The 20,935-nt window shown below is 45.5% G+C and overlaps 1 protein-coding gene across 1 annotated transcript in view; it reads right to left on the minus strand.

Moving 5' to 3' along the window:
* XNDC1N (XRCC1 N-terminal domain containing 1, N-terminal like) overlaps positions 1-19,711 on the minus strand; it is a 20,583-nt gene extending 872 nt beyond the window's left edge. Inside the window, exons 1-8 of the mRNA XM_082245934.1 lie at positions 19,651-19,711; positions 16,743-16,878; positions 14,773-14,928; positions 11,389-11,552; positions 10,670-10,740; positions 7,077-7,291; positions 6,355-6,457; positions 3,655-3,758 (exon numbers count right to left, since the gene is read on the minus strand). Of these exons, the coding sequence (XP_082102060.1) occupies positions 3,655-3,758; positions 6,355-6,457; positions 7,077-7,291; positions 10,670-10,740; positions 11,389-11,552; positions 14,773-14,928; positions 16,743-16,878; positions 19,651-19,695 (994 nt within the window). The 5' untranslated portion in view covers positions 19,696-19,711. The remainder of the gene's footprint in view (positions 1-3,654; positions 3,759-6,354; positions 6,458-7,076; positions 7,292-10,669; positions 10,741-11,388; positions 11,553-14,772; positions 14,929-16,742; positions 16,879-19,650) is intronic.
* Between the last annotated feature and the right edge of the window lie 1,224 nt (positions 19,712-20,935).

Here is a 20,935-nt window from a genome sequence, read left to right on the forward strand (position 1 = left end):
AGGGAAGCTGGGGACTGAGGGATCGCCTCAAGTCCAAGCCCCCAAGAAAAGAGGGGGGAGGCTGAAGAGGTCTGAGAGACAATGATAGAAAGGGAGAGAAGGTTAGGAGTAGGGATGCACCGATCTGACTTTTTTGGTCCCAATCTTTTGCTTTGTGAAATCGCCAATCCCGATCCCGAAGTACTGTTTTGTGAGCTTATAACAAAATAATACTTCCGGATCGGTATCGGAAACGGCAGATACCTAGGAAATGTCCACATCACACAGCCAGTTATGTGGATACCGAAAGAAAGATGACCCCCCCCCCCCTATAAACAGAAGAAGAATGGCTGCAACTGTAGAATTAGAGGAGTAAAAGCTTTTTTTCTCCTATTGAAGTGATTGAGGGAGGGTCAGAAGCCTGGAGAGTAGCAACGCCCCGGATCGGCCCGTAGGTCTGCTAAATTCTACTGATCCCCGATCCAGCTATTTTGCCAGTATCGGGGGCCGATATCCGATCCGAATATCGAATGGGTGCATCCCTAGTTAGGAGGGCATTCCCTCAACACCTAACAAATTCCTGATAGGGAGGAAAGGAGAAATTTCCTGACAGCTAAGGAAAAGTCCAATTATCCACAGGGTGTAGATGTTTTTAGTGAGGATTTAATCTGAGAAGCCTCACACACTGAAGACCAAAAGCTACCGTTGATGGTTTTAGATAATTTATGTAGGATATTCTATATCAATATACATACACACATTTTTTTTTAATGGGAACATAGATGTGGACTAGGCTTAACACAGCTGGCACACGAGTTGCATTTTTTACATATCAAAAGGGCCAAAGCAGTTACCTAAAGGGGATCGTAAAATGTAAATTTGCCTGATCAGAGTTAGGGCTCTTTCACACGGTCCGCCTCCGTAGGCGGATCCGTGCTGCTCAGCGGGGATCGATCCGCGATCCCCGCTGAGCCGGCGGATGACAGCTCCGTCTCCGCTTGTAGTACGGAGAGGGAGGTGTCACAGCCCCCGCTGCTCTCTATGGGGAATAGGATGAGAGCGGACCGCCTGTCCGCTCTCATCCGATTCCATCCGATCCGATCCGATCCCCAGGACGGATGGAAAATAGGGTTTCCATCCATCCGGATTTCACGGACAGGATAGGATGCGGGTGTCAGCGGACATGTCACCGCTGACATCCGCTGCTCCATAGAGCTGCATGGAGGATCCGATCAGATCCGCCTGTCAAAAAACTGACAGGCGGATCTGATCAGACCGCCCGTGTGAAAGAGCCCTTAAAAAGGAATAGTACAAAAAGTATTTATTAATAGTAATGAGACTTTAGGGGGTATTCATGGAAAATGGTGGCTTGTTTACTTGGTAAATGTGAGGTTGTTGCCAGTAATCACAAGAAGAGTCTTTTCACCTTCATTAACAATAAGATCCAAAAAGCATTTTGAGTTGACCTAGCAGAAACCCCCTTTAGTGATAGACTTCTTTCTCCATCAAGATGAGAGCACAGGTCTAGATCAGAATATACATTATTGCATGCATGGAAGCTACTTCGGTGCATATTATGCTGGATTGTATTGTCTCTATGCTTGCTAATATATGCTAGGACAAATGGGACTCTGAAGGCTGCTGTTCATTGTAATATTGAGAGCCGGTACACACTGGGGCGACTTGGTCACCTGACAAGTCGCCTGCCATAGATTGGCACAGTACCCGTTCTAATAGGAGTGACACAAGTCACTACGACTTAGAAAAAGGGTCCTGTACTACTTTGGGGCGACCTGGAGCGACCTGCATTGACTTCAATGATATGAAGTCCGTTCATGTCGCTCCGAGGTCGCGGTGCACAGCGTGCACCGCGACTTCACAGGTCGCCCCGGCAAGTTGGATCGCCTCAGTGTAAACCGGCTCTTACTCTTTGTCAGATTTTGTCATCTGTTGCAAGTATCTTGTGAACTTTGTTCTGTGTTGGGATTCACTAAATGCAACTCTCTGAAAGAACTGGGTTGCTGCCAGAATAACTCGCATTATAGTAATAATTAATAATCCTCACCCCACTACTATATCACTACAGATGGCACCTGTGAGCAGTACCGGGACAGGGTCATCCAGCTCCCAGATCAAGGATCCAGAACTGTGTCCCCCTCCCCCACAGTTAATACATGCCATAGAATGGGTGTACTACCCTGTATCCATTCTTTGCCCTTTTGCTTCACTGGGCCAAGGACAGCTGTCTCTACTGCTCACCCCTTGTGAGACCCTACCTGGTCAAGCGTTCAAGTGTGAGAAGGCTTCTGACTGCAAGGAATCAGGGGCCCTTTTCAGAGGACTCTGAATCAGAGATAAGGACAAGGGCCATAGGCCTGATTTGAATTAGGAACTCTGGGATGGCGCCCGGAGTGTGCTTACAGCCATTTGTGGGCAGAGTGTCCCAGTAACTGAGTACAAACAGCTAAGAAGTCCTGAGTGAACACAAGTCCCTGTGGACATGAGGGAGGGTTCAGCCTCACCTGATGGAGCTAAGGAAGATTCTGACAATGACAACCCTCTAACAATAGGGATCCAAGGTTCCAGTTTACAGGCATCAATTCCTGCTGGGGATACCTTATAAACATCCCCAGAACTGTGAGTGGAACATGGGCTGAGGTCACCCCATCGACATCATCATTGTGTTGTACATAGCATGTGAAGAGAGGGGGGCTGTGGGAGGGGCCCAGTAGGCTCCACCCACTACAGGCTTCCTGCAGTGGGTACAGAAGGGAGCAGAAAGATGGCAAAAACAAGTCCAGCCCAGGGAGAGCGCAGTGACCAGGGTTTAGGCACCAGGTATGGAGGAAATGCACAAAGCACACCAAGATTCAAGTGAAAATACACAAGACTCTTGTATTTAGGCAACATTTGCTTATCCCAAAGTTCACCTTTGAAACTGAAAAAATTCAGCAAGTGCACTGGAATGGGCTAGACTAAAATCTACAGAACACAGGCAGGTAAGACCAGCAATGTAAAAAGCTGACCAGGGGACAGTCATTTTTTCCCCTTAAAGTTGTTGGAAAGCTTTTTTTTTTTTTTTTTTTTTAATATAAAAAAGGTTGAAACTTACCTGAACCTCCTCTTCCCGGGTCCCCCCCCCCCCAAGGACGCCCTGCTTCCCCCCTTTAAAATCCCCTTTCTTTGGGCACACTCGTGCGGGCTCACTCCTGAGCCTTGCTCTCTGCATCGATTACACAGACAGCAGGAATAAGCCCCACCCCCCACTACTTTGTCGCTGGCTTTGATTGGAAGCAGCAGGGAGCCAATGGCTTCTGGTGCCCCAGCAAAGCCAGTGAGACCAGGAAATGAGGGGAGAGAAGAGCTGCAAACAGGCACAGCACTGAATCGAACGAGGGCTCAGCTGAGTATGGGGGGGGGGGATATTGATGCCTAAACATTTTTTACCTTAATGTAAGGAATGCATTAATGTAAAAAAATGCTTTGGTTTTACAACCACTTTGACTGGAGTTCATTATAGAACTCGGTAGGTAGAAACAATCCCAGTCAGGACTGTCAAAAACAAAATCTGGGACAAAATCTGAAATACAATTGTGACATTGGGTGACATTGGAATCCACTGCGATCAAAACTCAGACAGATGTTTGCCCGTATACAGTACAATCATGTTCTCACCTGCACAGATAGGACAACAGCTTGTGTCAGTCCCAGGAGGGAGCTGCGTTGGATACTGGCTGTCACGTTCTTTTCTCTGTGGATTACCAGACGATCTCCTCCCTCTGCCAATGACACAAACACATTAAACATCAAGAAGAGGAAATGACTGTTCTGTCGCCAACATGACACTCAAGCAGTGGCTTACATAGACTATATGACACCGGGGATAATGTTTTCTTTTTTTTTAAACAACCTCCTCAAACATATAACAGGCTCAGACTGTGAAACATACATACTGCAGGGATTGACAAACTCCAGGTGCCAGGACGCCACGGCGACTAGAAATTGCGTTCTGGCACCTGGGCTACACTACACTGGTCTTGTCTGGATTTGGTCTCACCACTAAGAGGTTGGGCTGGCCAGTAATTAGAGCCACGGCTTTGCGGCCTGCTGGAGTAGGGTACATCGCCCGCTATCTTGACTGTGGGCATTGCCCTTACAAGGCTTACAGGGAACTGGCTCCCTCCTCTGGTGGGCAGTGCAGAAGGCTTCCCCTGCCTGCTCTAACTGCTCACCCACCTCCGACATCTCCTTCACAGTTTGACAGCTGAGTTGCAGTTGAAGGTGTTGCAGGCTGGATCTGGCGCCCTTTCCTTACCATCGGGGAGTGTGGGGCAGCTGGCTGGAACGGCTTCAATTCCTTTTACACACTTCCTCCCCCATGAAGAGGGAAACACAGTTTTGACTTAAGTTTTAGCATTCTCTTCTTTTTCTCCCTGTCCTGACACACAGCCTAGGGTGGCATGAGAATTCTCCGGTCACTGAATCTCCCATCGCCCCCCACCTTGCTGCAGTGTCCTTCCCTAGTGAGCTGCTGCCCATCACATGCATATGGTGTCCAGGTGACGGACAGGCTGTGATGCTGCCTTGCGGGCCAGGGACCGGCATAGCATGCGCCGCAGGGTGGAGGAGAGCGGACACATGTCCGTTCTCCTCCCCATCTTGTTGCTGACCCGGAAGCGATGCATATGACGTCACTTCCAGATCCCTATTGACAGTTTCCCCAGCCAGCATGGCCGAGAAAGAATGTAATGCAGTGCGATCTGCACTGCATTACATTCAGTGGAGCACAGGGGAGACATGCACATATACGCACGTACAAACGTAAACGCAATCGTTAGGGCACCTACGCATGAAAACGTTACATAGTTACATAGTTTGTGAGGTTGAAAAAAAGACATCAGTCCATCCAGTTCAACCTATGATGTGCGTGTGTGTTTGCTGTTAACCATACATTGTATACCCCTGTATGTTGTACATTGTATACCCCTGTATGTTGTACATTGTATACCCCTGTATGTTGTACATTGTATACCCCTGTATGTTGTACATTGTGTACCCCTGTATGTTGTACATTGTGTACCCCTGTATGTTGTACATTGTGTACCCCTGTATGTTGTACATTGTACACCCCTGTATGTTGTACATTGTACACCCCTGTATGTTGTACATTGTACACCCCTGTATGTTGTACATTGTACACCCCTGTATGTTGTACATTGTGTACCCCTGTATGTTGTACATTGTGTACCCCTGTATGTTGTACATTGTGTACCCCTGTATGTTGTACATTGTACACCCCTGTATGTTGTACATTGTACACCCCTGTATGTTGTACATTGTACACCCCTGTATGTTGTACATTGTACACCCCTGTATGTTGTACATTGTATACCCCTGTATGTTGTGGTCTTTAAGGTGCCCATCTAATAGTTTTCTGAAACTATCGATGCTCCCTGCTGATACTACTGCTTGTGGAAGAGAATTCCACATCCTTACTGCTCTGACAGTAAAGAACCCCTTACGTATTTTAATGTTAAACCATTTTTCCTCTAGTTTTAGTGAGTGGCCACGTGTCTTATTGTATTCCCTTTGCACATATTGTTGCCAGGCTCTCCCCTCATTGATTGAGTCAGTCCCTTTCAGTCCTACAATGATGCACCAGGCTGCCAATGACCATGATGAGCAATGGCAGGCAGAATGCATTTGGCATGTCACACACACTCTAGTTAGTGTTTGGGGCTCAAGACCTACCTCCTCTGCACCACTGTCCCTTGCAGGACATCATCTTCAAGACAAGGTGTCCTCAGTCTTCAAGAAGCAGTGACAGCTCAGCGCTGGAGGGCTTCGTTTTACAGCTAAGTCTGTCATAATGGGGTTGATTTACTAACAGCAAATATTCTGTGCACTGTAAGTGCAGTTGCCCAAGAGCTTAGTAAATGAGGTAAAGCTTCACTTTGCAAAGAATACCCAATAACATGCAAGGAAAACGCCACATGCCATAGTGAAACTAACTTGTAACAGGACAGGAGGAACAGGTAATCAGGAAGATCTGGCAGAGCAGGGTCTGGCAGGAATGCAGAACTGCTTTAGCATGTAGTATACAGGAGCTGGGCCACAAAGGATAAGAGATAAATACAGGAACAAAGTAATGCAACACTTGGGAAATATGCCCAGGTCTTGAGCATTGAGTCCGCAGGGAGGACCAGCTTATTAGTCTACCTATAGGCAGCATCAGGTGGCAACTAGTTGCTGAACTCTGCCAGGAGACACCTGCTGGTGGGCATTGGAATTGCACCACTCCAGTCCAGTAACCAAAGTGACACCTGCAGCTGCCCTGCCTGCACTACCTGCCCCTGACAAATAGCAGTGCATTACCTCCCGCGAGTCCGTACTGCTCTCTGTCTGCCTCTGTTGGATGAATTTCCACCATATTTGGGTGTAGGTTTTCTGGGTGTCACAGACGTCTCAGGACAAGAACCTGCAAGCAAACGTACAAGATGGGGTTATTTAAAAGGTTAGTACACCCAACACTTATATTTCACTGGATGTTCTTAATGGTCATTATGAGGGGTTGCCACCATCTCTGCACTGAGTTCCCAGGTCTGTACAGCTTCTCTGCCCATTATAAGAGTTTCCTCAACCATGAGCAGAGTTCCTGGGTCTGTAAACTCACTGTGCTTAATACAAGGGGTTCCCACTATCCCTGTGTTCGAGTTATCGACTCTGCATACCTGTTGTGCCCATTTTAAGTGGTTACCAACATCCTTATGCTGAGTTCTTGGGTCTGCACGACTCCTTTGCCCTTTATGCGGGATTTCCACCATTCCTGCACTGAGCTTCTGGGTCTGCACACCATCTGTGTCCTTTATGAGAGGATTCCACCATCCCTGCTGGGTTTTTATTGATTTACATCATGGAGCATGTACAGAGGTAGGTGTAAATACTCTATAGTGAGTGGGAACAGAGCCAGAAACAATAGCACACGGGTGTTGCTCATGGAACCGTCCTAAAAAATAGAATGCCAGCAGAGGGCACCTCCTGTAAATGAAATCACATGAGCGGACTGGCCGGACACTTGTCTGTCCATCCACACTCACCAGAGGAGACTGGGCTCTCTCCGTGCTGGTTGTCACCCTCTCCAGGCTGTAGGGGGGTGGGAGGACTTGGTGGCGATGTGACGGGATGGCTACGTTTACGTGACTGAGTTGCAGATAGCACCATGCGGACTGTGCGGCTGAGACACGGGGTGCGGGGAGAAGGTGGGGACATGGCCTGCTGCAGCCTCTCCTTTATCCTTTCCTCTCTATGATCCCTAAAAAAAAAAAAAAAAAAAAAATAGGTGAAAATGGTCAATTCAGCAAAACATAAGATCCCATCCTATAAGAAGCCTAGGAACTCATGACATCACTGGAAGATGAATCTAACTGTGCAGGACCTCTGCTGAACATTGTTTGTACAATGGTTACAAGCCATTGACTGCTCTATCATTTTAGACAAACTACAACACACTCTAAAAAAGTACTTTATCCCCTTTATAACCACCCAACACATATGTGTGGTGGCAATTGGTGGGCTTTAACGCTCACACCCAACATATACAGTGCATTGCGAAAGTATTCGGCCCCCTTGAACTTTTTGACCTTTTGCCACATTTCAGGCTTCAAACATAAAGATATAAAACTGTAATTTTTTGTGAAGAATCAACAACAAGTGGGACACAATCATGAAGTGGAACGAAATTTATTGGATATTTCAAACTTTAACAAATAAAAAACTGAAAAATTGGGCGTGCAAAATTATTCAGCCCCTTTACTTTCAGTGCAGCAAACTCTCTCCAGAAGTTCAGTGAGGATCTCTGAATGATCCAATGTTGACCTAAATGACTAATGATGATAAATAGAATCCACCTGTGTGTAATCAAGTCTCTGTATAAATGCACCTGCACTGTGATAGTCTCAGAGGTCCGTTTAAAGCGCAGAGAGCATCATGAAGAACAAGGAACACACCAGGCAGGTCCGAGATACTGTTGTTGAGAAGTTTAAAGCTGGATTTGGATACAAAAAGATTTCCCAAGCTTTAAACATCCCAAGGAGCACTGTGCAAGCGATAATATTGAAATGGAAGGAGTATCAGACCACTGCAAATCTACGAAGACCTGGCCGTCCCTCTAAACTTTCAGCTCATACAAGGAGAAGACTGATCAGAGATGCAGCCAAGAGGCCCATGATCACTCTGGATGAACTGCAGAGATCTACAGCTGAGGTGGGAGACTCTGTCCATAGGACAACAATCAGTCGTATACTGCACAAATCTGCCCTTTATGGAAGAGTGGCAAGAAGAAAGCCATTTCTTAAAGCTATCCATAAAAAGTGTTGTTTAAAGTTTGCCACAAGCCACCTGGGAGACACACCAAACATGTGGAAGAAGGTGCTCTGGTCAGATGAAACCAAAATCGAACTTTTTGGCAACAATTCAAAACGTTATGTTTGGCGTAAAAGCAACACAGCTCATCACCCTGAACACACCATCCCCACTGTCAAACATGGTGGTGACAGCATCATGGTTTGGGCCTGCTTTTCTTCAGCAGGGACAGGGAAGATGGATGGAGCCAAATACAGGACCATTCTGGAAGAAAACCTGATGGAGTCTGCAAAAGACCTGAGACTGGGACGGAGATTTGTCTTCCAACAAGACAATGATCCAAAACATAAAGCAAAATCTACAATGGAATGGTTCACAAATAAACATATCCAGGTGTTAGAAGGCCAAGTCAAAGTCCAGACCTGAATCCAATCGAGAATCTGTGGAAAGAACTGAAAACTGCTGTTCACAAACGCTCTCCATCCAACCTCACTGAGCTCGAGCTGTTTTGCAAGGAGGAATGGGCAAAAATTTTAGTCTCTCGATGCGCAAAACTGATAGAGACATACCCCAAGCGACTTACAGCTGTAATCGCAGCAAAAGGTGGCGCTACAAAGTATTAACTTAAGGGGGCTGAATAATTTTCCACGCCCAATTTTTCAGTTTTTTATTTGTTAACAAAGTTTGAAATATCCAATAAATTTCGTTCCACTTCATAATTGTGTCCCACTTGTTGTTGATTCTTCACAAAAAAATTACAGTTTTATATCTTTATGTTTGAAGCCTGAAAGGTGGCAAAAGGTCGAAAAGTTCAAGGGGGCTGAATACTTTCGCAATACACTGTATGCATGGTGGCAATTGGTGGGCTTTAACACTCACACACAACACATATGCGTGGTGCCAATTGGTGGGCTTAAACGCTCACACATATGCTTTGCTGGGCGGCTGATATTTATGTGCTGACAGCGCATTTACTGTGCAAAAGCAGCACAAAGGCCAAACTGTCTAAGGAGTTGGCAGTACCGGTTTCCAATCATGTGACCACTGGGACAATGGTCAGATGATCACCAAGCCTTCCCATGTTTTTGGGCGTTCCGACCTTTCACAGCTAGCAGTTTTTGCACTTTTTGCATGCATGCTTAAAAAAAGATTATACGTTTTTTTTTATTTTTCATCACATAGGCGACAAAAGTCCCCTATGTGGTGATTTTTTGGTGACAGGTTCTCTTTTCTGAGACATCCGGGGTCTAAAAGACCCTGCACGTCTCCCCTGAATGTAATGCAATGCAGATTACATTGCATTACATTCTTTACGGGATGTGCTGACTGGGGACACCGAGAGGCAGACCCGGAAGTGACGTCAAACACGTTGCTTTCTGGGTCAGCAACAAGATGGGGAGGAGAGCAGACAGGTTGCCGCTCTGCTCCCTCCTCGCTACCCGACGGCACCCGCTATGTCTGTCCCGGGCTGGCAGATGGGCAAGCAGAGCTTTGGATACATGGGCCGGGGTGTGCACGTACGCGTGGACGGGTGTACAGTAACCCCCGTTCTATCCGGTTCCAGTTTTTGCGGTCCCGTTTTTTTTTCTGTAAGCCCTATTAATATTATTTTACTAATTAAATCATTGTTAATTAAATATTTTTGTGTTTTCCATTGCTCTTGCTCTGTCTCTCCGTATCTTTTATGTGTTTAAATGTGTTTCTATTGTTTTTAAAGTGTGTTTAAAGGCCTTAAAATGCTTTTAAAAGTACAGTGAAAGTCATAAAAACATGCCTAGAGTGTATTTAAATAGGGTCTTTCTATTTTGCGGATTTTCACTTTTCAGGGATGGGTCCGGAATGGAGGGGGTTTACTGTATGGGCCGTTACCAGGGGTGTGTTAAGCTTCCATCTGGCAGGCAGGAGTCTGCTTGTTAGATTTACCCCTCGCTGTCAGGTTGGGTTAAGGGGTAAAGGGACACCGGGGCAGGCAGGAAGGGATTAAAGGGCTCATGTTGGTGGGATTTTGTTTGTGTCTGGGAGGCTTTTCTTCCTCCAGTCAATGTGAATGAAAAAGCAGCTAAGAAACATCTAAAGAGCATACACTGCAACTGATGCCACTGTACATGAGCCCTAACAGTATGCCCATGGCTAGAACTGCCTGGCCCCAGTGCTGAAATTGCATTTTACCCCACACATGCTACTTCTCTTCTTATCTATGTGCAGTTTTCTTCCTATTATGAATGACATCTACCACAGACATATATTATATTACACCCCCTCCTGTCCTGAATCCAGCAACACCGGGGAAACAGAACAGTATGAAATCTAGACCCCTATTACCACCTACCGATTGTTAGTGTCCTTTTCTTTCTCATGTTTTCCTGGAAGCATGCCGGAGAGGAGAGATGACTTATATTCCTGAAAAATAAAACAGGATTATCACACTGTGTAACAGTATTGGGGGGAAGCAAAATTAGAGTGTAGCGTTCTCTGTACAGCACTGTGCTATATGTCATTATTATACATTTATATAGCTCTGACATATACCACAGTGCTGTACAGAGAACACTGTACCAGTCACATCAGTCTCTGTACCAGAGGAGCTTACACTCTAATGTCCCCCACTGCTGCAAACTATTATTATTATACATTTATATAGCTCTAATAGTTTGCAACAGTGGGGGGACATTAGAGTGTAAGCTCCTCTGGTACAGAGACGGATGTGACTGGCTCAGTGTTCTCTGTACAGCACTGCGGTATATGTCAGAGCTATATAAATGTATAATAATAGTGTGTGACTGTGGGGAGACATTAGAGTGTAAGCTCCTCTGGTGCAGAGACTGATGTGACTGTGGGGGGACATTAGAGTGTAAGCTCCTCTGGTGCAGAGACTGATGTGACTGTGGGGAGACATTAGAGTGTAAGCTCCTCTGGTGCAGAGACTGATGTGACTGGCTCAGTGATCTCTGTACATCACTGCAGTATATGTCAGAGCTATAGAGTATAGCAGGCGGTCTTGCTGTCCCATCAATCCTCCCCACAGTCAGACTACAATAAGAATAATACCTGATGAGGATCTGTTGCCGGAGTGTGGTTCTGATCCTCTTCTTCCAGCGCAGATCTGAGGCGTAAAAAAGAAAGGCCGAACTGTGCCTGCTTGTTGAAGGGCTGACTGCAGGTGATTCGTAGTCGATCCCATTTCTCACCAGCAGTGTCTTCCAAAAAGTCACCTACAAACAAAAAGAGCATTGCAGTAATTGTAATCCCAAACATAGTTAATATAATTTCAAAGTTTTTAATTTTTTTTAAATCAACAACTTTCATGAAAGTAATCCTTAGTGATCCTGCCATGAAGATCCATGTTCAGGTACTTCCTGATGTGGGGTGACCACGCGCTGTCCCTGACTTTTTCAGCACATTTTTTATGCTGAAAAGGCACCCCTCTGCTTATACTCGAGTGAGAAAAAAACTAAAATGGGGAAATGCCAGGAACGATCAGGAATGACCTTTAATCTCACCCCCGACCCCCCCCCGCCGTTAATACGGTAATATGCCCGAATAACATGACCCGCCGCTTGACTCCTCTGTAGCAGAAGAGCGGAGGAGACAGTCAGCGGAGAGTCAGTGGACGAGCTGCGCCCGCACTTCACACTGTGGGAGGAGCAAATGCTGGCAGCCGCGCTGCTGAAGAAGTGAGCTGGCACTGAGGGAATCCGAACACCTGCATTACCACCATCTGCACATCAGCAGCATCCAGCACCCCAAGGTTCTTCTAATATTATATTTAATAGTTTATTTTATATTTTTATTTATTTAATATCTATGGTTGACCTGGGTTGAGGGGGGGTTGGAGGTGTAGGATAATGTGAGTTGAGGGGGGCGGGAGTGGAGGTGAAGGCCTAATGTGGGTTGAGAGGGGGGGGGGCGGGAGTGGAGGTGAGGTGAAGGCCTAATGTGGGTTGGAGGTGTAATGTATGTGCTGTAATGTACCACTGACCACAACTCAAGGTTTCCTTTTTTAATATTACATTTAATATTATATTTACAGTAATATTTTATTTTATAGATTTTTATTTTATTTACGGTGATATTTCTGGTTGACCTGGGTTGAGGGGGGGGGGGGCCTAATGTACTGTGTAATGTGCTGTAATGTACTGTATAATGGTATCTATTTTTATTTTTTAAAATTTACCAGTAGCTGCTGCATTTCCCACCCTAGGCTTATACTCGACTCAATCATTTTTCCCATTTTTTTGTGGGAAAATTAGGTGCCTCGGCTTATATTCGGGTTGGCTTATACTCGAGTATATACGGTACACACACACACACACACATATTATATATATATATATATATATATATATATATATATATATATATATATACACATACTTTAACTTATTTATAGTTATTTATTATATTATAATTTTTGATGTACTTTATCATACCCGAGATGTTATAAAGAAGAACGCACAGTGAAAAAAAAAATCATATGTAAATAGTTGGTTTGGGCTGCTCGTCCTTAAAGCGGAGTTCCGGGCACAAAAACGATATTTTTTTTTTTGTGCCCCTCCGCTAGTTCGACATAACCTGAAAAGGAATTGGATAGTTATTTTTTTTTTTTTGTTTACTCACCTTTTAATTGAAGATCGTAAATACTCACCTCAGAGTACTTCCTCCCTCGGTGCCGCGGCTCACCCCGTCACTTCCTGTCTCGCTATGATTCTTGGGAGCTGAACGTCATCGCTCCCAGGAATCAATGCAACGGCACCGGCCCCGCTCATCACTTCCGGGCGACGCCGCATTCCCCTGCTAAACAGCTTCTGGGCATGCCCAGAAGCTGTGGAGGAATGCGGCGCCGCACCGGAAGTGACGAGAGGGGCCGGTGCGGCGCATTCTGGGAGAACAAGACGCAGAAGAAGACACAGAAGAGGATCGCGCCGGCTTCAGCTGCCCACAAGAGAGATGGAAACGCTGTGGAAGAAATTTTATAAGTAAGTATTTCTTCTAAAAGGTAAGTGCGAACCGGGACAGATCAGAGGCTAGCCATTGTGGAATGTACTAGCCCTGACTGTCCCGGGGGTATGTTTATTAAAAAATGACTTCTGTGCCCGGAACTCCGCTTTAATGCTTTGCAGGGAAACAAAATCCAGCACGTTCCTGCTGACAGGGCAGAGCTCTGCACTGTTTACATTGACAGAGCTCTGTCCTGTCTTTCTCCTCGCCGATTAGTGGCTGCCAGCAGACATCCATTGGCCGGCACCTGCTGATGGGCTTGTGCTGCGTCTTATCCCAGCCAACATGCGCCCCCTACCAGAAAATGCCAAATCACGTACTAGGTACGTGATCCGGCACTGGAGAGCCGCTACCCCACTGTACTCCTACATGAGGCGGTCGGCAGGCAGTTAATATGGAGTTGCTGCCTTTGTGTCTATAACAGCCTCAACTTTCTGGGTAGAAAGGCAAGATTTTAGAGTGTGTGGGGATTTGTACCCATTTTTGAGGTCAGGTACTGATGTTGGATGAGAACACCTGGCTCAAAACTGTAATTTTAATTCATCCCAAAAGGTGTTCAGTAGGGTTGAGGTCAATGCTCTCTGCAGGACACTCGAGTTCCTCCACACCAAACCCATCAAACCAACTCTTTATGGAGCTGGCTTTGTACACAGGGGCACAGTCATACTAGAACAGAAAAGGGTCTTCACCAAACTGTTACCACAAGGCTGTACAATGTTTTTGTATGGTGAGGCATCAACAGTACCCTTCACTGGATACTCCAAAACGAAGGAGGGGTGTTTACAGACTTGTGACCACATAGTAGGTGTGATGGTCAGGTGTTCACATTTTACATCCTTTATACATCGGCAATGGAAATCCATTGCTAGATTAGCACTCAATCACCAATGAATCTTTCCTGTAAGGCAGGGGTGTCAAACTCAATTTGCATAAGCAGTACGATTGCCCTCAAAGGGCCAGTTGGATCTGGGGTGCGCTAAGTACACAGTGCAGAGTTCAGGAGTGCATTATGTACAGAGTGCAGGGTTTAGGGGTGCATTATGCACAACATGCAACCCAACCCCCCAAAGCTTTCTTGCATTTCTCTCTCCTACCTGGCCCATCTCTAGTATCGACCTGTGTAGGCAGCTCTGCCTCACCTTGCAAAGAGGTTGCTTTTTCACTCAAGATTCTCGAGATCTGTCCCTGCCATGAGTGTGTGCAGGGATCTGTTACTTCCGGGAGCCGCTGTGCTTGAAAGTGACAGCAGGGAACGGAGGGCCAGAGCTGGAGGTGGTGGAATGGAGTTCCACCATGTTCCGAATGAAAAATAGGGTGCGAGGGCCACTTGAGAAGGCCTGGAGGGCCAGATTCGGCACGCGGGCCTTGTGTTTGACATGGGTGCTGTATGGGATGAGCAAAGTCAGATTAAGTTTTCCTGAGGCTTCATTTTACCTTCCTTAAACATCCGGACCCCTCTGGCGTTCTTCTCCAGTTTAGAGTCCGCTGGGGATAATAGGGTGGCTGTAGGTAGCAGAGGGACAAATGGTTTATCTACCGGCCAACTGGAGCGGCCAACGTCAATCTGTAAGAAGGCTGATCCGCTGTTTCCTGCAACAGAAGACGTAAAATACAGAGCTATAAAAATACTGGATGAACTCTCTGCAGACTGCTATACCATTTCAAGCAAACTGCAATAAAAAAAATAGGGATTTTTAGTCACACATATTGGAATACATGTTTATCCACTTAACCACTTGCCGACCAGTCACGTTGACTGTACTGCGGCAAAGTGGCTCGATTCCGTGCAGCTGGACTCCTTCCCTTGTGGGCGGCGCTCGCGCGCCACCGGAGGCTCGCTCTCTCTGTTTTCAGTCACAGCGGGAGTCGGGCCAGGGGAGGAGTGGCGGTGATCACCGCTGCTCTTCCCCGATCGTCGGGGAATCGAGTTTGGAGATCCGCCCGCTTGTGTAAACAAAGCGGACGGATCTCCTAAGTGACAAACAGTGACAGATTTCAGGGTTCAGCATAGCTGAACATGTGATCTGTCCCTGTGTCCCTCAGTCACCTCCCTCCCACACACGTCAGTAAGCACCAGGCATACATTAACCCCTCCCTCTCCAATAAAATTAACCCCTTCCCTGCCAGTGTCATTTTTACAGTAACAGTGCATATATAGCACTGATTACTGCAGTAATGTCACTGGTACCCCCAAAAGTGTCAAAAATGTCAGTCAAGGGTCCGATCTGTCCACCGCAATGTCGCAATCCCGAAAAAAAAAAAAAAAAAAAAAATCGCAGATCACCGCCATTACCCATTAAAAAAGAAAACACCAAAAATCTTTCCCTTAGTTAGTAAACGCGATAACTTTTGCGCAAACCAATCAAAATACGCTTTTTGCGATTTTTTTTTACCAAACATATGTAGCAGAAAACAAATTGGCCCAAAATGTTAAAAAAATTTGATTTTTACATTTTTTTTGGGGAATTTCATATAAAAAAATGTAATAAAAATATAGATTGTGAAAAAAAAAACAAAAAAAAAAAAAAAAAAATGTGAAAAATATTGTTATTTTTGCAAAATTTACACCCTTTTTTTGTTTATAGCGCATGATCAAAAAAATTGCACAGGTGATCAAATACCACCAAAAGAAAGCTCTGTTTGTGGGGAAAAAAGGACGTCAAATTCGTTTAGGTACAGCGTCGCACGACTGCGCAATTGTCCGTTAAAGTCCCGCAGTAAAAAAAAAAAAAAAAAAAAAAAAGAATCGCAAAAAAACCCCTGGTCAGGAAGGGGGTAAAATCTTCAGCGGCTTAAGTGGTTAATGGACCAGGATATTTTTCTGTGATACAGCACTGCGTTACTTCAACTGACAATAGCGCCGTCGTGCGACTCTGTACCCAAATAAAATTGATGTCCATGTTTCCCACAAATAGAGATTTATTTTGGTGGTATTTGATCACCTCTGCAGTTTTTATTTTTGCGCTATAAACAAAAGCAACAATTCTGAAAAACAAAAATGGAATTTTTGGTCTTACCGTAAAATCCATTTCTCTGATGTTCATTGATGGACACAGCTCCTGATATTCATAACCATTGGGACAGTGTTCAAAATGAGGGGTGGGAACAAAAAATACAATTCTCAAGGCTAAACATTAGCCAACCAGACAACAGGAGCCCATCTGAAAAAACAATACACCCTCATAATGGGCACAGCAGGTGTATAGACCCGGGAACTCAGCACAGGGATGGAGGGAACCCCTCATAATGGGCACAGCAGGTGTGTTATGCAGGGATGGTGGACTGTCAGTGCTTTTAACTTACCAACATTAAAATTATTTCCTTTGGGCAGGAATACATCTTAAACATGGTACCCTTGCACACCCTACAAATAAATGAGACATGATCCGCTATGAGTCACTTACCCACGTCTATATAAGCAATATGGCTGGCTCGCTCCAACTGCAGCTCAACCTTCAGCTGACGGCTGCGGTCCCGGGGGCAGCTCAGCCATGGCTGGATGTTGTCACTCAGAAGATTGTCCACAGGGTGCCTGGGATCCTGAAACAGAGACAAGGAGATGGCAGACATCAAGAGCAGGCAACCTGGAATTTACATAATAGAGATTATAGTGATTTGGGGCCCTGCATGCAGTCTCTTGGTATTTGCTGTGTGGCCCTGTAGGCAGAGAGGGAATATTGATTTGTAATAGCAGGATTACAGTAAGCGTATGTCCTCTGACTCCTACTGTCTTCTGCAGCATATTCCCAGTCTGCAACCAAAATAGGTAGTGTGTCTGCAGTCTCTGACCATCACTTACTCTGGTAAGTCTGCAGTCTATGATCATCGTAACTCTATGATGTCCAGTTTCTGACCATCATTACCCTATGGTGTCCACAGTCTACTCTATGGTGTCCACAGTCTCTGACCGTCATTACTCTTTGGTGTCCACAGTCTCTGATCATCATTACTCTATGGTGTCCACAGTCTCTGATCATCATTACTCTATGGTGTCCACAGTCTCTGACCGTCATTACTCTATGGTGTCCACAGTCTCTGATCATCATTACTCTATGGTGTCCACAGTCTCTGACCATCATTACTCTATGGTGTCCACAGTCTCTGATCATCATTACTCTATGGTGTCCACAGTCTCTGACCATCATTACTCTATGGTGTCCACAGTCTCTGACCGTCATTACTCTATGGTGTCCACAGTCTCTGACCATCATTACTCTTTGGTGTCCACAGTCTCTGACCATCATTACTCTATGGTGTCCACAGTCTCTGATCATCATTACTCTATGGTGTCCACAGTCTCTGACCATCATTATTCTTTGGCGTCCACAGTCTCTGACCATCATTACTCTATGGTGTCCACAGTCTCTGACCATCATTACTCTATGGTGTCCACAGTCTCTGACCATCATTACTCTATGGTGTCCACAGTCTCTGACCATCATTACTCTATGGTGTCCACAGTCTCTGACCATCATTACTCTATGGTGTCCACAGTCTCTGATCATCATTACTCTATGGTGTCCACAGTCTCTGACCGTCATTACCCTATGGTGTCCACAGTTTCTGACCATCATTACCCTATGGCAGTGATGGCAAACCTTGGCACCCCAGATCAACTACATTGCAGAGTGCATGAGAATCATGGGAAATGTAGTTCCAAAACATCTGGGGTGCCAGGGTTCATCATCACTGCTCTATGGTGTCCAGTCTCTGACCGTCATTACTCTATGGTGTCCACAGTCTCTGACCGTCATTACTCTATGGTGTCCACAGTCTCTGACCGTCATTACTCAGTCTATGGTGTCCACAGTCTCTGACCGTCATTACTCTATGGTGTCCACAGTCTCTGACCGTCATTACTCTATGGTGTCCACAGTCTCTGACCGTCATTACTCTTTGGTGTCCACAGTCTCTGACCATCATTACTCTATGGTGTCCACAGTCTCTGATCATCATTACTCTATGGTGTCCACAGTCTCTGACCATCATTATTCTTTGGCGTCCACAGTCTCTGACCGTCATTACTCTATGGTGTCCACAGTCTCTGACCATCATTACTCTATGGTGTCCACAGTCTCTGACCATCATTACTCTATGGTGTCCACAGTCTCTGACCGTCATTACCCTATGGTGTCCACAGTTTCTGAACGTCATTACTCTATGGTGTCCACAGTCTCTGACCGTCATTACTCTATGGTGTCCACAGTCTCTGACCATCATTACTCTATGGTGTCCACAGTCTCTGACCATCATTACTCTATGGTGTCCACAGTCTCTGACCGTCATTACTCTATGGTGTCCACAGTCTCTGACCATCATTACTCTTTGGTGTCCACAGTCTCTGACCATCATTACTCTATGGTGTCCACAGTCTCTGACCATCATTACTCTATGGTGTCCACAGTCTCTGACCATCATTATTCTTTGGCATCCACAGTCTCTGACCATCATTACTCTATGGTGTCCACAGTCTCTGACCATCATTACTCTATGGTGTCCACAGTCTCTGACCATCATTACTCTATGGTGTCCACAGTCTCTGATCATCATTACTCTATGGTGTCCACAGTCTCTGACCATCATTACTCTATGGTGTCCACAGTCTCTGATCATCATTACTCTATGGTGTCCACAGTCTCTGACCATCATTACTCTATGGTGTCCACAGTCTCTGATCATCATTACTCTATGGTGTCCACAGTCTCTGACCATCATTGCTCTATGGTGTCCACAGTCTCTGATCATCATTACTCTATGGTGTCCACAGTCTCTGATCATCATTACTCTATGGTGTCCACAGTCTCTGACCATCATTACTCTATGGTGTCCACAGTCTCTGATCATCATTACTCTGTGGTGTCCACAGTCTCTGACCATCATTACTCTGTGGTGTCCACATTCTCTGACCATAATTTCATCTAGTATCTCTGCAGTCTCTGACCATAATTTCCTCTACTATGTCTGTAGTCTCTGACCATTTCCTCTAGTATGTCTGCAGTCTCTGACCAACATTTGCTCTAGAGAGATGCCTGGTGGCTGAAGGTGGGAAAATGCAGAATCCTGTTTTCCTAAACCTGGGAAATATAAGGGGAAAGCAACCACAGCACTGCAGCTGGTTAAACTACAAATCTCAGGGGGGCATTGTAAGACTGACAGACAAAGGCACAACTCCCAGAGGCATGATGGGATTTGTAATTTTACTATACAGTAGCTGGAATACTGAGGTTGCCTACCCCTGGTTTATAACATATTGGACCCTTCTTTCTACTTGCCTCATAGACTCAGATAGCATGGTAGAGATGGAGTGATTACCTGGGAGCTGAAGGACACGACATGCTGGATTCGGATTGGGGCCATCAGGTTATTGAGTGAAGTCTGTAATCTAACAAAAAAAAATAGTTTTAGACTCTACCTACAGATATAATCACCCTCACACCTTTAAAGAGACCCTGTCACTAAGGTAATAAGTTGTAGGCAAAAGCACATAAAAATCAAGCATTTTAAATACCTACTGGCGATGTACCGTAATTTCGGCCACCGAAAAATTGTGTTATCGGCATTTGGTGATAAGAGGACAGGTGTTGATAATGGCGCCAAAAACGCACACAATTTTGCTGTGCTTATGGTGTGTTGGCGACTCAAAAACTGCAACACAAACGTAATATGGGTGCGTTATTGATGTGTTCTTGCTGCCTTTATAATGCATTTCAATGGGAAGGTGTATTTTTGGTGCGGTTTTCTTAACCGGTTGCCGACCGCCACAAGTACATATACTGCGGAGGTCAGTCCCGGCCAGGCAAAGTGACGTATGGGTACGTCACTAGCCTGTAAGCCAATAGGGGGCGAGCGAGCACCCCCGGAGGCGCGCTCCCACCCCGGCTCGTTCACGGACACCTCCGTGCGTGTGACCCGCGGACCCGATGTCCGCCGGTCACTCGCGATCGTCCGCTGTGAAGGGAGAAAGGCAGGCGGCTAATGTAAACAAAGCACCCTGTCATTCTCCCCTGTGTAACAGCACAGATCATACGGTCCTGCTATGTAGGACTGTTGATCAGTGCTGTTACATGTAAAGCCACATCCCTGCACAGTTAGAAGCACGCCCCTAGGGACACACTTAACCCCTCCTTTCCCAATAAAGTTAACCCCTTCCCTGCCAGTGTCATTTTTACAGTAACTTACTGTACTGTAGTAATGTCACTGGTAACCCCAAAAGTGTCAAAAATGTCAGTCAAGGGTCCAATCTGTCCGCCGCAATGTCGCAAAAAAAAAAAATCGCAGATCGCCGCCATTACGCGTAAAAAAAAAAAAAACCACCAAAAATGACAAATCTTTCCCTTAGTTAGTAAACGCGATAACTTTTGCGCAAACCAATCAAAATACACTTATTGTGATTTTTTTTACCAAACATATGTAGCAGAAAACAAATTGGCCAAAAATGTTAAAAAATTTTGATTTTTACATTTTTTGGGGGAATTTCATATAAAAAATATGAAAAATATTGTTATTTTTGCAAAATTGTCGCTCTTTTTTTGATTATAGCGCGTGATCAAAAAAAAAAAAAATCGCAGAGGTGATCAAATACCACCAAAAGAAAGCT

The sequence above is a fragment of the Pelophylax lessonae genome (genome assembly GCF_965119305.1).
Source record: "Pelophylax lessonae genome assembly, chromosome: 2".
Lineage (NCBI taxonomy): Eukaryota > Metazoa > Chordata > Amphibia > Anura > Ranidae > Pelophylax > Pelophylax lessonae.